The sequence below is a fragment of the Oncorhynchus mykiss genome, chromosome 22 (assembly GCF_013265735.2).
Source record: "Oncorhynchus mykiss isolate Arlee chromosome 22, USDA_OmykA_1.1, whole genome shotgun sequence".
NCBI lineage: Eukaryota > Metazoa > Chordata > Actinopteri > Salmoniformes > Salmonidae > Oncorhynchus > Oncorhynchus mykiss.
The window spans coordinates 47,535,790-47,553,873 of record NC_048586.1 but is presented as its reverse complement, the minus strand read 5'-3'; the positions used below and the strand labels follow the sequence as shown (position 1 = coordinate 47,553,873).

The window sequence follows — 18,084 nt, the reverse complement described above, 5'->3', positions numbered from 1 at the left end:
TGTCGAACTGCTTTGCTTTATCTTGGCCAGGTCGCAATTGTAAATGAGAACTTGTTCTCAACTTGCCTACCTGGTTAAATAAAGGTGAAATAAATAAATAAAAATAAATAAATAGGCTGTGTCTATATGAAGACCTGCAAATGCCTATGTATCAGAGATTCCGTATGACCCGCAGCAGAAACTGTGCTAAAAATGACTAACGCGTGTCGCAAACGAATGAAAATTGTCCCTCTCCATTTGCCTTCGTTACCATAGAGACGGAAACAATTATTTCTATGGAAACTGGAGCATGGATGACTACTGTTGTTCTTAGCACTGGATAAACAGTGAATGAAATGTCTAAACTGATGTTTATTTCATAGTATTACATTTGAATGAGGTAAGGCAGTGTGATATTTAAGATAACATGAAGAGCAAAATGGCTGTAATTCTCAATCACATATGTGTCGTAGCTAGGTGTTCGATTCTTACTTCCTAACGTTAGCTAGAGGTCATGGTGCTTTCAAGACCACTGGGAAGTCGGATAAAAACGAGGTCAAATCATGATTTCAGTGATCTTTAGGTTGGAAATACGGAACTATACTCGTAGTTCCGAATTGGACAACCGTTTAAAAACGATATTTCCCAGTCGGAGCTCGCTTTTTTAGGTGAGTTTCCAGTTGTCTTGAACGCACCGGAAGTCGAAAGTTGTAGATTTCCCAGTTGTTTTGAATGCGGCATTTGCCCATCTCAATCTAGTGCCCAAATTGACGAACTACATACAGTATGTTGCGCAACTTGAGTCAGTCGTCCCGATGAGCCCTTCCCAGCTAGTTTATGTTGGATAGCTGGTAATAAAAACAGCATGGCACTAGTTAAAACTTGTAAAAGAAAGTGATATTTATTTCAATGGGCGAGGTCGAAATAACTTGTAGGTTATAGGTCACCATGTCTAATTTGTTCCATCCTACTTGATTTGTATGTCGAGTAGCGTACCGAGCCTTAATAACTTGTAACCTAATATTGGTCACGGTGATACAGTCCACTGTCTTTCACTCCCGCTTACCGCAGTAAGGAGAGGGAAGCAATTAGATAGTTTCGTAAATATTAGACCAGGGCGACAGCTACGGAATTAACGTATATTGTTAAATGTTTGTAAAACAATATATATATATATACGCGTGGTGGCCACCCGGTTTAGTCGTCCGGATGAGCTCTTCCCAATTTACCATGTTTACGCTTATGGATAGAAACTTCAGAAAAATTTTGAACTTTTCTGCTGAAATTTGGACTTGTGTGTTCAGAATCATTCCGTTTTTATCGGAGTAATTGTTCGTTATATATATATAACGGTTTGAAAGGTAATCCAACTTGGAATTATAAATCGGATTACCGTTTCCCCCCTAGTTCCCAGTTGTCTTGAACACACTGAAGTCGAAAGTCTTGAGATTTCCCAGTTGTGAACGTGGCACTAACACCAACGATCGGATGCATCCGGTTTTCAACACTACAGTCATTTACTCTGGCCAAAAATCTGCCTGTGTGAGATAAGCCCTTTTTGGCATCGAGGTCTATTCGAGATTGTCAAATTACTTGAGGCTTATTTGATCGAATAGAAGTTTTGTCATGTTTACAAATGTACTGATATAAGTGGATGGACGTGGCATTCCGGCAACTTCCAGGGGGGGTGGGGGGGGGGGGTGACTTAGTCGTGCCCAAGGTGCATTCACTTTTCTTGAACGTTTTCTATGTTGCGGAACGGTTTGTAATGAACTACACCTTTCCCCAAAACGTTATTGAACAAACTTTGAGATAAGTTTCTTCCCATTTGGTGGGTGTCGCTTGAAGCAATCAGTGATGTATTTTAAGGGCTGTCGCCATGCTGACAGCGTTCCCCAAACCCCTTCCAGTTTTTTCAACTAGCCGTTCAGTACAGCACTGTTTCCGTTTCATTGAATGTTCCAAAACTTAAACATTTACTGAACGTAGCCCTGTTCACATGCGCAATCCTTTCATTGGCTAGAATGGTCCCACCTGATCTCACCTGTCTTTATTCAGAGAGGAAAAGAGAGGCCCAACTCTGCGGAAAACAGAGTTGGTCTCCCTCCTGCAGGTGCCGTTGTTTCGCCCGCCAAGCAAGGAGTTTTTGAATGGAGCTCAACAACAAAAATGTATGGTTTATTTGCTATGTGAGGTTTATTCGAATATACGTTTCGTAATGCTTAGGTTGTTATGAGTGTGCTGATATAAGTAGGGCACGTGACATCCCGGCAACTTTGAGAGAGAAAAAAACGTTTTATCGGAGTTGTCTCTAGATGGATATGCATATTCATGAAACGAGGCTAGTAATCATAGCATCTCTCTCTTTATTGAATATAGGCGGATGACGTCAACAACCCTCATTGAATATTCAATAAAGGATTACAATAATGAGATGTATTCACCAATCCAAAGAAAGGCTCGACAGCCCGCCGTGCCGCTTTGTGGACAACGACTCCTATTGTTAGTGCGGAGAGACATGTCATCTTAGTTAAATAAATAAATACATATTGTCAGTATATCTATAATCTTTGCTTCAGTCATTGACAACATGAATTTCAATTGTTAGGGCGGTCTCTCGGCTATCTTGTCAATATAATAGATCGTATTTGATACGGTTACACGCATAGCCACTGTGGATGTTATGTGCTGCTATTTTGTCTAGCTAACAAGCTTGGGGACGAAAATATACAAATACTATCGCCTTGTTGTTGTCAGTGTTTGCCAACAATGAGTTTGTTTTGTACCATCGGCCGCATTACGCTGTAAAATAGCGTACACCTTGTGGTTTGACCAATCAGCAAATGACAGTCATTAGTTATTGAAATGTGGACAGACTGCTGACTGCATAAATAACATGAAACACTCCTACAGTTTATTCCCCCCACCCTCATGCCGATTTGCCTAGTCATATAGATTTGCCGGGGCATACATCCATCCACATTTCCTTTTTCTGATGATAAGGAAGAAATATATCAGTGTTTTTTTTAGTACTGTGTACATCTGAAGATTACTTTCAATGACGATTTTTTTTTGCATATATATATATATATATATATATATATATATATATATTTTTTTTTATTTTTTTATTTTTATTAATTGTGTTTTTAAAATGTTCAAATGAAGGTGAATACAGACGTTCTGGTGAGCTTGGATTGGACATCAGCTTCTATTCAGTTATGTAATAAACCAGCCTATTTATTTTTGTTTTACCTTTATTTAACTAGGCAAGTCAGTTGAGAACAAATTCTAATTTACAATCACAGCCTAGGAACAGTGGGTTAACTGACTTGTTCAGGTACAGAACGACAGATTTGCACCTTATCACAACAGGGATTTGAACTTGCAACTTTTCTGTTACTAGTCCAACACTCTAACCACTAGGCTACCCTGTTCATTATACCTTTTCTTCCCCAGAGATGTTGGCTGAGGTTCCAGGGAACCCTCTAAGCTCTGGTCATTATATCCTTTCTTCCCCAGAGATGTTGGCTGAGGTTCCAGGGAACCCTCTAAGCTCTGGTCATTATATCCTTTCTTCCCCAGAGATGTTGGCTGAGGTTCCAGGGAACCCTCTAAGCTCTGGTCATTATATCCTTTCTTCCCCAGAGATGTTGGCTGAGGTTCCAGGGAACCCTCTAAGCTCTGGTCATTATATCCTTTCTTCCCCAGAGATGTTGGCTGAGGTTCCAGGGAACCCTCTAAGCTCTGGTCATTATACCTTTTCTTCCCCAGAGATGTTGGCAACTCTGCGGAAAACAGAGTTGGTCTCCCTCCAGCAGGTGCCGTTGTTTCGCCCGCCAAGCAAGGAGTTTTTGAATGGAGGTCAACAACAAAAATGTATGGTTTATTTGCTATGTGAGGTTTATTCGAATATACGTTTCGTAATGCTTAGGTTGTTATGAGTGTGCTGATATAAGTAGGGCACGTGACATCCCGGCAACTTTGAGAGAGAAAAAAAAAACGTTTTATCGGAGTTGTCTCTAGATGGATATGCATATTCATGAAACGAGGCTAGTAATCATAGCATCTCTCTCTTTATTGAATATAGGCGGATGACGTCAACAACCCTCATTGAATATTCAATAAAGGATTACAATAATGAGATGTATTCACCAATCCAAAGAAAGGCTCGACAGCCCGCCGTGCCGCTTTGTGGACAACGACTCCTATTGTTAGTGCGGAGAGACATGTCATCTTAGTTAAATAAATAAATACATATTGTCAGTATATCTATAATCTTTGCTTCAGTCATTGACAACATGAATTTCAATTGTTAGGGCGGTCTCTCGGCTATCTTGTCAATATAATAGATCGTATTTGATACGGTTACACGCATAGCCACTGTGGATGTTATGTGCTGCTATTTTGTCTAGCTAACAAGCTTGGGGACGAAAATATACAAATACTGTCGCCTTGTTGTTGTCAGTGTTTGCCAACAATGAGTTTGTTTTGTACCATCGGCCGCATTACGCTGTAAAATAGCGTACACCTTGTGGTTTGACCAATCAGCAAATGACAGTCATTAGTTATTGAAATGTGGACAGACTGCTGACTGCATAAATAACATGAAACACTCCTACAGTTTATTCCCCCCACCCTCATGCCGATTTGCCTAGTCATATAGAAAAAGCAAGGGGCTGAATGTCCGGGGCATACATCCATCCACATTTCCTTTTTCTGATGATAAGGAAGAAATATATCAGTGTTTTTTTTAGTGCTGTGGTACATCTGAAGATTACTTTAAATTACGTTTTTTTTTGTATATATATATATATATATTTTTAAATGAATTGTGTTTTTACATTTTTCAAATGATGGTGAATACAGACGTTCTGGTGAGCTTGGATTGGACATCAGCTTCTATTCAGTTATGTAATAAACTAGCCTATTTTTATGTTTTTTTACCTTTATTTAACTAGGCAAGTCAGTTAAGAACAAATTCTAATTTACAATCACAGCCTAGGAACAGTGGGTTAACTGACTTCTTCAGGTACAGAACGACAGATTTGCACCTTATCACAACAGGGATTTGAACTTGCAACTTTTCGGTTACTAGTCCAACGCTAACCAACGCTCTGTTCATTATACCTTTTCTTCCCCAGAGATGTTGGCTGAGGTTCCAGGGAACCCTCTAAGCTCTGGTCATTATATCCTTTCTTCCCCAGAGATGTTGGCTGAGGTTCCAGGGAACCCTCTAAGCTCTGGTCATTATATCCTTTCTTCCCCAGAGATGTTGGCTGAGGTTCCAGGGAACCCTCTAAGCTCTGGCCTCCTCTGGACAGCCACCCGTGGTAAAGATGAAAAGGTAGGAAGTAATAAACCCTTCATTCAACTATTGTGGTAATTAAAAAAACAACATTTTTATTTGACCTTTATTTAACTGGGCAAGTCAGTTAAGAACAACATCTTATTTACAATGACAACCTAGGAACAGTGGGTTAACTGACTTGTTCAGGGGCAGAACGACAGATTTGTACCTTGTCAACTCGGGGGTTTGAACTTGCAACCTTTCGCTTACTGGCCCAACGCTCTAACCACTAGGCTACCTGCCACCCCTACACTCTAACCACTAGGCTACCTGCCACCCCTACACTCTAACCACTAGGCTACCTGCCTCCCCTCTAACCACTAGGCTACCTGCCTCCACTACACTCTAACCACTAGGCTACCTGCCTCCTCTACACTCTAACCACTAGGTTACCTGCCTCCTCTACACTCTAACCACTAGGTTACCTGCTGCCCCTACACTCTAACCACTAGGTTACCTGCCTCCCCTACACTCTAACCACTAGGCTACCTGCCGCCCCTACACTCTAACCACTAGGCTACCTGCCCCCTACACTCTAACCACTAGGCTACCTGCCACCCCTACACTCTAACCACTAGGCTACCTGCCACCTCTACACTCTAACCACTAGGTTACCTGCCTCCACTACACTCTAACCACTAGGCTACCTGCCTCCTCTACACTCTAACCACTAGGTTACCTGCCTCCTCTACACTCTAACCACTAGGTTACCTGCTGCCCCTAAATTAGTTTAAGAGCAATTAGTTTCTCTTAATACCATATTTGTTTTTTATTAATTGATAGCCAATGAGTCAGATTTATAGCTAGTCAAACAGCTCCCTCTGGTGGCAATATGCACACACAGCAGGTAGGGACACTCCTTCCCTATCATTACAGTCGTCACTGTGTATCAGGCTTTTTGGCCCCTTTGTGTAAGGCGTCCAAGTCACTCTTATTCTGCCGTGGGCTTTTACCTCTTGCCAGGAGATCCCCATTTTACTGAGTTATTGTAGTGTAATGTCTGCAGTTATCTGTAGTCCATTTGTCTCAGTGTCTCCCTCTCTGTGCCCCCAGCGCCCAGGCCTAACCCTACAGCGGTCTGGGGATGCCCAGAGGAAGATGCCCTCGCAGCGTTGCTGCTTCCTCGGGGTAGAGACCTGGGAAGAGCTGAAGTGGGAGGACTGGGAGCTGGGAGGGGAGTTCACTAAGACCCTGCTGCTGAAGAACATCCATAGTAAACTACAGAAACTACGTTTCAGGTGAGTCTGGTGTCGGGGATTATTCCTTTAGAGTTGGATCTGAAGTGGCACCCTATTCCCTATGTAGTGCACTTCTTTTGGCCAGAGACCCATAGGGCCAGAGACATATGTATTACACTTCATGCTCAGCAGGATTTCAGAGTTTCTCTTAGAAATGTAACATGTTATGGTGAACATAATTTTTTGATGCATTAATTCCGCGTGGTTACAGGGTTATTTCCGCGTGGTTACAGGGTTATTTCCGCGTGGTGACAGGGTTAATTCCGCGTGGTGACAGGATTAATATAACACGTTCTCTGGACCTTTATAAAACGTTCTCTGGACCTTTATAAAACGTTCTCTGGACCTTTATAAAACGTTCTCTGGACCTTTATAGCACGTTCTCTGGACCTTTATAAAACGTTCTCTGGACCTTTATAAAACGTTCTCTGGACCTTTATAAAACGTTCTCTGGACCTTTATAAAACGTTCTCTGGACCTTTATAAAACGTTCTCTGGACCTTTATAAAACGTTCTCTGGACCTTTATACAACGTTCTCTGGACCTTTATAGCACGTTCTCTGGACCTTTATAGCACGTTCTCTGGACCTTTATAACACGTTCTCTGGACGTTTATAGCACGTTCTCTGGACCTTTATAACACGTTCTCTGGACGTTTATAACACGTTTCCCCCTTTCCCTTTTGGCTAGAGACCCAAAGTATATGCACTATATAGGAAATAGGGTGCCATTTTACACACCAATGAAAGTATATGCAAGTTAGATAAGAACAGCTAGGATATACACAGTATACTAAATGACAGCCCATTATCATACACAGTATACTAAATGACAGCCCATTATCAGACACAGTATACTAAATGACAGCCCATTATCATACACAGTATACTAAATGACCAGGGCATTATCATACACAGTATACTGAATGACAGCCCATTATCATACACAGTATACTAAATGACAAGCTCATTATCATACACAGAATACTAAATTACCAGGGCATTATCATACAGTGTATACTAAATGACCAACCCATTATCGTTCACAGTATATTAAATGACCAACCCATTATCGTTCACAGTATACTAAATGACCAACTCATTATCATACAGAGTATACTAAATGACCAGGGCATTATCATACGGTGTATACTAAATGACCAACTCATTATCATACAGAGTATACTAAATGACCAGGGCATTATCATACGGTGTATACTAAATGACCAACTCATTATCATTAAAAAAGAGGAGGTAGAGAATGAGGGGGATAAATAGGAGGTAGAGAATGAGGGGGCAAAAGAGGAGGCAGAGAATGAGGAGGTAGAGAATGTGTAGGATAAAGAGGAGGTAGAGAATGAGGAGGATAAAGAGGAGGTAGAGAGTGAGGAGGATAAAGAGGAGATAGAGAGTGAGGAGGCTAAAGAGGAGGTAGAGAGTGAGGAGGATAAAGAGGAGGTAGAGAGTGAGGAGGATAAAGAGGAGGTAGAGAGTGAGGAGGATAAAGAGGAGGTAGAGAGTGAGGAGGATAAAGAGGAGGTAGAGAGTGAGGAGGATAAAGAGGAGGTAGAGAGTGAGGAGGATAAAGAGGTAGAAAGGGATAGAGAAACATAAACGAGATAAACATGAAAACGTCTCCAGAAAACATTCCCCATTGATTGTAATGTATTGAGAAAAACGTCAACTACTGTGACATTTGACCTTTTTTCAAAAAAAAAACGAGCCAGGATGACGTTGTCCCATGATATCATGTTGAAGTTACGTATACAGTGTCCTCCATAATTATTGGGATAGTGACAATTTTTTTTGTGGTTTTGGTTATGTACTCCAGCACTTTGGATTTAAAATGATAGAATTACTAGATTAAAGTACAGACTGTCAGCTTTAATCTGAGGGTATTTTCATCCATATCAAGTGAATGGTTTAGAAATTACAGGACTTTTTGTTCATAGTCCCCCCATTTTAGGGGACCAAATGTATTCAGGGTATGATATTTGTGCATCTGTAACCATCTCACTCATTATTATTCACGATTCATTCAGGACTATCTGTAATCATAGTAGCATCCTCATTAATGTGGAAATGTTAAGAAATACATAATATTTATTGTTTACAATAAAAATGACTCCAAAATGACACAATACATTATTTACCATTAATTTCCATTTGGTACAAAATATTCTAAAACACAACCATAAGAAAACAGCAAATGCAACACGTTTGTAGAGTCACAAGGTTGATGTAATCATTGCGTGCTGGGAATACTGTATGGGACCAAATACTACACTTTTTACTACTTTAATGCACATTTAAGTGAATTTGTCCCAATACTTTTGGTTCCCTAAAATGGGAAAAACTCATTTCTAAACCATTCACCCGATATGGATGAAAAAAGCTGAATTAAAGCCGACAGTCTTCACTTTAACCTCATAGTCATGGTATCGTTTCTACTCCAAAGTGCTGGAGTACGGAGCCAAAACAACAACAAATATGTGACTGTCCCAATAATTACAGAGGGAACTGTAGATACAGAGCCTTCGGAAAGTATTCAGACCCCTTGACTTTTTTCCACATTTTGTTACGCTACAGCCTTGTTCTAAAATTGATTTAAAAAAAATCCTCAGCAATCTACAGACAATACCCCATAATGAAAATTATTTTAAAAAACAACTTATTTACATAAGTATTCAGACCCTTTGCTATGAGATGCAAAATTTAGGTCAGGTGCATCCTGTTTCCACTGATCATTCTTGATGTTTCTACAACTTGATTTGAGTCCACCTGTGGTAAATTCAATTGATTGGACATGATTTGGGAAGGCACACCTGTCTATATAAGGTCCCACAGTTGACAGAGAATATCAGAGCAAAAACCTAGCCATGAGGTCGAAGGAATTGTCCGTAGAGCTCCGAGACAAGATTGTGTCGATGCACAGATCTGGGGAAGGGAACCAAAATATGTCCATTGAAGGTCCCCAAGAACACAGTGGCCTCCATCATTCTTAAATGGAAGAAGTTTGCAACCACCAAGACTCTTCCTAAAGCTGGCAGACCGGCAAAACTGAGCAATCGGTGGAGAAGGGCCTTGGTCAGGGAGGTGGCCAAGAACCCCATGGTCACTCTGACAGAGCTCCAGAGTTCCTCTGTGGAGATGGGAGAACCTTACAGAAGGACAACCATCTCTGCAGCACTCCACCAATCAGGCCTTTATGGTAGAGTGGCCAGACGGAAGCCACTCCTCAGTAAAAGGCATATGACAGCCTGCTTGGAGTTTGCCAAAAGGCACCTAAAGGACTCTCAGACCATGAGAAACAAGATTCTCTGGTCTGATGAATCCAAGATTTAACTATTTGGCCTGAATCCCAAGCGTCACGTCTGGAGGAAAACTGGCACCATCCCTACGGTGAAGCATGGTGGTGGCAGCATCATGCGGTGGGGATGTTTTTCAGCGGCAGGGACTGGGAGACTAGTCAGGATTGAGGGAAAGATGAAAGGAGCAAAGTACAGAGAGATTCTTGATGAAACCTGCTCCAGAGCGCTCAGGACCTCAGACGGGGGTGAAGGTTCACCTTCCAACAGGACAACGACCCTAAGCACACAGCCAAGACAATGCAGGATTGGCTTTGGGACAAGTCTCTGAATGTCCTTGACCGGCCCAGCCAGAGCCCAGACTTGAACCCGATCAAACATCTCTGGAGAGACCTGAAAATAGCTGTGCAGCAACACTCCCCATCCAACCTGACAGAGCTTGAGAGGATCTGCAGAGAAGAATGGGAGAAACTCCCCAAATACAGGTGTACCAAGCTTGTAGTGTCATACCCATGAGGACTTGAGGCTGTAATCTCTGCCAAAGGTGCTTCAACAAAGTACTGACTAAAGGGTCTGAATACTTATGTAAATGTAGTTTCCCAAAAAAAATTGTTTTTGCTTTGTCATTATGCGGTATTGATGAGGGCAAAAAATCTAATCAATTGAATCAATTTTAGAATAAGGTTGTAACCTAACAAAATGTGGAAAAAGTCGAGGGAGTCTGAGTACTTTCCCCTAAAGGCACTGTATCATCTTCCTGGATGTTTGATGAAACATCAATATGTGTAGTAACATTTTGTTTGTTTTTTCCCCCCAGGCCTCCTGCGTCAAAGTTCTTCACCACCCTGTTTCCTCAGATCATCACTCTGAGTCCTGGAACGTCTTTTTCTCTTCCTGTTACATTCCGCCCCCTTGATAGGGTAATAACCATGGACATTAACACCAGTGGATATACTGATAGCGCTGACGTCATCCACGTATTCCTATGGAAAACTGTCGATGGTGCATGAAGCCGGAACTATTTGAATTTGAAGCACGCGAAGTTGCCCAATGGGGCTGAATGGCACCAAAATATTGCTAAGGATCATGGTCTATGTAGTCATTTTCATCCTGCCGGCTCGCGATTGGTCTGTGTCAGCACGTGGTCCTGTGTGACGTCACAATGGATCACTATTTAATTAAATATCTCGTAGTCAGAATGGATCACTATTTAAATAAGTATCTCCATTTTGTAGCGAACTTTAAAGTAATTGAAAATGTGGGCCGTTCTGTCGATCGTAATTTACATAGGCTTTCTAGGGCAGAGCAGGGCTTTTGGCACAGCTAGGTGTCTAAGCAGTAGCAGTACCGACCAGCAGAACTCGTGACTTGGGGTCCTGGTTAATAACATGTATAATCCAGACTGGACACTGGCCTGGTAATAACATGTATAATCCAGACTGGACACTGGCCTGGTAATAACATGTATAATCCAGACTGGACACTGGCCTGGTAATAACATGTATAATCCAGACTGGACACTGGCCTGGTAATAACATATATAATCCAGACTGGACACTGGCCTGGTAATAACATGTATAATCCAGACTGGACACTGGCCTGGTAATAACATGTATAATCCAGACTGGACACTGGCCTGGTAATAACATATATAATCCAGACTGGACACTGGCCTGGTAATAACATGTATAATCCAGACTGGACACTGGCCTGGTAATAACATATATAATCCAGACTGGACACTGGCCTGGTAATAACATGTATAATCCAGACTGGACACTGGCCTGGTAATAACATGTATAATCCAGACTGGACACTGGCCTGGTAATAACATATATAATCCAGACTGGACACTGGCCTGGTAATAACATGTATAATCCAGACTGGACACTGGCCTGGTAATAACATGTATAATCCAGACTGGACACTGGCCTGGTAATAACATGTATAATCCAGACTGGACACTGGCCTGGTAATAACATATATAATCCAGACTGGACACTGGCCTGGTAATAACATATATAATCCAGACTGGACACTGGCCTGGTAATAACATGTATAATCCAGACTGGACACTGGCCTGGTAATAACACATGTATAATCCAGACTGGACACTGGCCTGGTAATAACATGTATAATCCAGACTGGACACTGGCCTGGTAATAACATGTATAATGCAGACTGGACACTGGCCTGGTAATAACATGTATAATCCAGACTGGACACTGGCCTGGTAATAACATATATAATCCAGACTGGACACTGGCCTGGTAATAACATGTATAATCCAGACTGGACACTGGCCTGGTAATAACATGTATAATCCAGACTGGACACTGGCCTGGTAATAACATGTATAATCCAGACTGGACACTGGCCTGGTAATAACATCTATAATCCAGACTGGACACTGGCCTGGTAATAACATCTATAATCCAGACTGGACACTGGCCTGGTAATAACATGTATAATCCAGACCGGACACTGGCCTGGTAATCACATGTATAATCCAGACTGGACACTGGCCTGGTAATAACATGTATAATCCAGACTGGACACTGGCCTGGTAATAACACATGTATAATCCAGACTGGACACTGGCCTGGTAATAACACATGTATAATCCAGACTGGACACTGGCCTGGTAATAACACATGTATAATCCAGACTGGACACTGGCCTGGTAATAACATCTATAATCCAGACTGGACACTGGCCTGGTAATAACACATGTATAATCCAGACTGGACACTGGCCTGGTAATAACACATGTATAATCCAGACTGGACACTGGCCTGGTAATAACATCTATAATCCAGACCAGACACTGTCCAGGTAATAACGTGTGTGTGTTGTGTGTTGAGCAGTGTGAGTACCAGGACACCATAGAGTTCCACAGTAAAGATGGGTTGTTCCAGGTGTCTCTGAGGGCGACCATACCTCACCATGCTCTGGACGTACCCGAGTCTGTCCTCCTACCCCCCTGTGCTGTTCTCCACCAATCACAGACCGTCTTCATGTTCCGCAACGCCAGGCAAGCTACACTCACTATTATCACAGCAGCGGTTAGAGATAGGTTGGTTAATAGTGGTTAGAGATGGGTTGGTTAATAGTGGTTAGAGATGGATTGGTTAATAGTGGTTAGAGATGGGTTGGTTAATAGTGGTTAGAGATGGGTTGGTTAATAGTGGTTAGAGATAGGTTGGTTAATAGTGGTTATAGTTAGGCTGGTTAATAGTGGTTATAGTTAGGCTGGTTAATAGTTAAAGGTATGCTGGTTAATATTGGTTACAGATAGGCTGGTTAATATTGGTTACAGATAGGCTGGTTAATATTGGTTATAGTTAAGCTGGTTAATATTGGTTAGAGATAGGTTGGTTAATAGTGGTTATAGTTAGGCTGGTTAATATTGGTTAGAGATAGGTTGGTTAATAGTGGTTATAGTTAGGCTGGTTAATATTGGTTAGAGATAGGTTGGTTAATATTGGTTAGAGCTGGTTAATACTGCTTGTAGGTAGGTTGGTTAATAGTGGTTAAAGGTAGGTTGGTTAGTTAATGGTGGTTAAAGGTAGGTTGGTTAATATTAGTTAAAGGTAGGTTGGTTAGTTAATCATGGTTAAAGGTAGGTTGGTTAATATTAGTTCAAGGTAGGTTGGTTGGTTAATAGTGGTTAAAGGTAGGTTGGTTAGTTAATGGTGGTTAAAGGTAGGTTGGTTAATATTAGTTCAAGGTAGGTTGGTTAGTTAATGGTGGTTAAAGGTAGGTTGGTTAGTTAATGGTGGTTAAAGGTAGGTTGGTTAATATTAGTTAAAGGTAGGTTGGTTAATATTAGTACAAGGTATGTTGGTTAGTTAGTGGTGGGTAAAGGTAGGTTGGTTAATATTAGTTAAAGGTAGGTTGGTTAATATTAGTTCAAGGTAGGTTGGTTAGTTAATGGTGGTTAAAGGTAGGTTGGTTAGTTGATGGTGGTTAAAGGTAGGTTGGTTAATATTAGTTCAAGGTAGGTTGGTTAGTTAATGGTGGTTAAAGGTAGGTTGGTTAGTTGATGGTGGTTAAAGGTAGGTTGGTTAATATTAGTTCAAGGTAGGTTGGTTAGTTAATGGTGGTTAAAGGTAGGTTGGTTAGTATTAGTTCAAGGTAGGTTGGTTAGTTAATGGTGGTTAAAGGTAGGTTGGTTAATATTAGTTCAAGGTAGGTTGGTTAGTTAATGGTGGTTAAAGGTAGGTTGGTTAATATTAGTTCAAGGTAGGTTGGTTAATATTAGTACAAGGTAGGTTGGTTAGTTAGTGGTGGGTAAAGGTAGGTTGGTTAATATTAGTTAAAGGTAGGTTGGTTAATATTAGTTCAAGGTAGGTTGGTTAGTTAATGGTGGTTAAAGGTAGGTTGGTTAGTTGATGGTGGTTAAAGGTAGGTTGGTTAATATTAGTTCAAGGTAGGCTGGTTAGTTAATGGTGGTTAAAGGTAGGTTGGTTAGTATTAGTTCAAGGTAGGTTGGTTAGTTAATGGTGGTTAAAGGTAGGTTGGTTAATATTAGTTCAAGGTAGGTTGGTTAGTTAATGGTGGTTAAAGGTAGGTTGGTTAATATTAGTTCAAGGTAGGTTGGCTAGTTAATGGTGGTTAAAGGTAGGTTGGTTAATATTAGTTCAAGGTAGGTTGGTTAGTTAATGGTGGTTAAAGGTAGGTTGGTTAATATTAGTTCAAGGTAGGTTGGTTAGTTAATGGTGGTTAAAGGTAGGTTGGTTAATATTAGTTCAAGGTAGGTTGGTTAGTTAATGGTGGTTAAAGGTAGGTTGGTTAATATTAGTTCAAGGTAGGTTGGTTAGTTAATGGTGGTTAAAGGTAGGTTGGTTAATATTAGTTCAAGGTAGGTTGGTTAGTTAATGGTGGTTAAAGGTAGGTTGGTTAATATTAGTTAAATGTAGGTTGGTTAATATTAGTTCAAGGTAGGTTGGTTAGTTAATGGTGGTTAAAGGTAGGTTGGTTAATATTAGTTAAAGGTAGGTTGACTAATCACACTGTAAATTGAGGGGAAATAAAGGTTGTCTGGGTGTCAGGGGAACAGTTGTTGCCAGTTGAATCCATCCCACAGGTAGTTTAGATGCACCTGGTGGTTCTAGTGCCACGCCCACCCATCATCAACACACATGCTGTGCTTCTATTGTCTCTAGTCTGTCAGTACAGTTACATACACTCACTGTTATCAAAGTATTGATCAATGGTAGGTTCTGTCAGTAAAACTGTTATCAAAGTATTGATCAATGGTAGGTTCTGTCAGTAAAACTGTTATCAAAGTATTGATCAATGGTAGGTTCTGTCAGTAAAACTGTTATCAAAGTATTGATCAATGGTAGGTTCTGTCAGTAAAACTGTTATCAAAGTATTGATCAATGGTAGGTTCTGTCAGTAAAACTGTTATCAAAGTATTGATCAATGGTAGGTTCTGTCAGTAAAACTGTTATCAAAGTATTGATCAATGGTAGGTTCTGTCAGTAAAACTGTTATCAAAGTATTGATCAATGGTAGGTTTTGTCAGTAAAACTGTTATCAAAGTATTGATCAATGGTAGGTTCTGTCAGTAAAACTGTTATCAAAGTATTGATCAATGGTAGGTTTTGTCAGTAAAACTGTTATCAAAGTATTGATCAATGGTAGGTTCTGTCAGTAAAACTGTTATCAAAGTATTGATCAATGGTAGGTTCTGTCAGTAAAACTGTTATCAAAGTATTGATCAATGGTAGGTTTTGTCAGTAAAACTGTTATCAAAGTATTGATCAATGGTAGGTTCTGTCAGTAAAACTGTTATCAAAGTATTGATCAATGGTAGGTTCTGTCAGTAAAACTGTTATCAAAGTATTGATCAATGGTAGGTTCTGTCAGTAAAACTGTTATCAAAGTATTGATCAATGGTAGGTTCTGTCAGTAAAACTGTTATCAAAGTATTGATCAATGGTAGGTTCTGTCAGTAAAACTGTTATCAAAGTATTGATCAATGGTAGGTTCTGTCAGTAAAACTGTTATCAAAGTATTGATCAATGGTAGGTTCTGTCAGTAAAACTGTTATCAAAGTATTGATCAATGGTAGGTTCTGTCAGTAAAACTGTTATCAAAGTATTGATCAATGGTAGGTTCTGGAACGTACTGTGTTTCTCTGTCCTCAGTAAGCTACAGACAGGTTTCCGGTGGGAGGTGCCCTCTCCGTTCCAGCTGTGTCCAGAGAGCGGAATGCTGGAGCCGGGTCAGGAGTGTAGAGTCGCGGTGCTCTTCAGACCACGGGAGGCGTTGGTCTACCAGGTCCAGGCTAGCTGTGCCTTCGGGGACGAGGGAGAGAACAGCTGTACTGTGCTCCTACAGGGCCTATGTAAGTGATACATATATTGATTGATCAAAGCCAAGAACATTAAACAACTATAAAGCAAGGATGACACACATTGTTTCAGTTGTGTGTTCTGGACCTCACACACTGTCTAAAGGATTTATATGTTTCAGAACTTGGCCCATATATTTATTGTATGGTTATGCGTTTATGTTTTCCACAGCAAAGTACCCGTTCCTTCAGATCAGTGCCCCGGGTCAGGAGGAGGGATGTAAGGTGCTGGAATTTGGCAATGTGCCTGTCGGCTGCAACATGGAAAGACACTTTGAGATTCTCAATCCATCCTCAGTGAGTTCCTTCCTCCTAGCTTCTGATTCTCAATTCATCCTCAGTGAGTTCCTTCCTCCTAGCTTCTGATTCTCAATCCATCCTCAGTGAGTTCCTTCCTCCTAGCTTCTGATTCTCAATCCCTCCTCAGTGAGTTCCTTCCTCCTAGCGTCTGATTCTCAATTCATCCTCAGTGAGTTCCTTCCTCCTAGCATCTGATTCTCAATCCATCCTCAGTGAGTTCCTTCCTCCTAGCGTCTGATTCTCAATCCATCCTCAGTGAGTTCCTTCCTCCTAGCATCTGATTCTCAATCCATCCTCAGTGAGTTCCTTCCTCCTAGCTTCTGATTCTCAATCCATCCTCAGTGAGTTCCTTCCTCCTAGCGTCTGATTCTCAATTCATCCTCAGTGAGTTCCTTCCTCCTAGCTTCTGATTCTCAATCCATCCTCAGTGAGTTCCTTCCTCCTAGCGTCTGATTCTCAATCCCTCCTCAGTGAGTTCCTTCCTCCTAGCTTCTGATTCTCAATCTATCCTCAGTGAGTTCCTTCCTCCTAGCTTCTGATTCTCAATCCATCCTCATTGAGTTCCTTCCTCCTAGCTTCTGATTCCATCCTCAGTGAGTTCCTTCCTCCTAGCTTCTGATTCTCAATACATCCTCAATTCCTTCCTTCCTCCTAGCTTCTGATTCTCAATCTATCCTCAGTTCCTTCCTTCCTCCTAGCTTCTTCAATCAGAGATTGTCATCAGCATTAGCCTGCATGGGACACATTTCTTCATCAACTTCACACTGTCTGTCTGTCTGTTTATGGTCTCCCCCCCACCCCTCTCTCTCTCTCCCCGTCTCCCTTTCACTTTCTACCAGATAACGACTTCCTTTAGTCTGTCCAGGATGCAGCGTCCGCCGCTGTCAGAGTCAGTGTTCCAGTGTGGTATCCAGAAGGGAGAGGTGGCTCCGCGTACCTCCATCAGGGTGCCTGTGATTTTCTCTCCTGGAACTGTGGACAGCACCACTGTGGACTACCTGTCACTCACCTGCCCCGGGGCGCTCAGCAAAACCCTGCTCAAAGTCACCGGCACCTGCATAGGTACAGTACAGTAAGCAATACGAAGGAAATCACAGGTGTCTCTGTCCTCCTCTGTCTTGTTCTTCCTCCTCCTCTGCAGGGCCTCAGGTTCTCTGTCCTCCTCCATCTTGATCCTCCCTCCTCTTCCTCTGCAGGTCCTCCGGTTCTCTGTCCTCCTCCATCTTGATCATACCTCCTCCTCCTCTGCAGGTCCTCAGGTTCCCTGTCCTCCATCTTGATCCTCCCTCCTCCTCCTCTGCAGGTCCTCAGGTTCTCTGTCCTCCTCCATCTTGATCCTCCCCCCTCCTCCTCTGCAGGTCCTCAGGTACTCTGTCCTCCTCCATCTTGATCCTCCCTCCTCCTCCTCTGCAGGTCCTCAGGTTCTCTGTCCTCCTCCATCTTGATCCTCCCTCCTCTGTAGGTCCTCAGGTTCTCTGTCCTCCTCCATCTTGATCCTCCCTCCTCCTCTGCAGGTCCTCAGGTTCTCTGTCCTCCTCCATCTTGA

General features: G+C 41.7%; 1 protein-coding gene across 2 annotated transcripts in view; it reads left to right on the top strand.

Moving 5' to 3' along the window:
- Positions 1-264: 264 nt before the first annotated feature.
- cfap65 (cilia and flagella associated protein 65) overlaps positions 265-18,084 on the top strand; it is a 75,982-nt gene continuing 58,162 nt past the window's right edge. For both annotated transcript variants that reach the window (XM_036959451.1, XM_036959450.1), the window contains exons 1-8: positions 265-379; positions 5,250-5,326; positions 6,383-6,567; positions 10,692-10,794; positions 12,742-12,908; positions 16,033-16,232; positions 16,411-16,535; positions 17,378-17,600. In XM_036959451.1, coding sequence (XP_036815346.1) covers positions 5,252-5,326; positions 6,383-6,567; positions 10,692-10,794; positions 12,742-12,908; positions 16,033-16,232; positions 16,411-16,535; positions 17,378-17,600 — 1,078 coding nt within the window. In that variant the 5' untranslated portion in view covers positions 265-379; positions 5,250-5,251. The remainder of the gene's footprint in view (positions 380-5,249; positions 5,327-6,382; positions 6,568-10,691; positions 10,795-12,741; positions 12,909-16,032; positions 16,233-16,410; positions 16,536-17,377; positions 17,601-18,084) is intronic.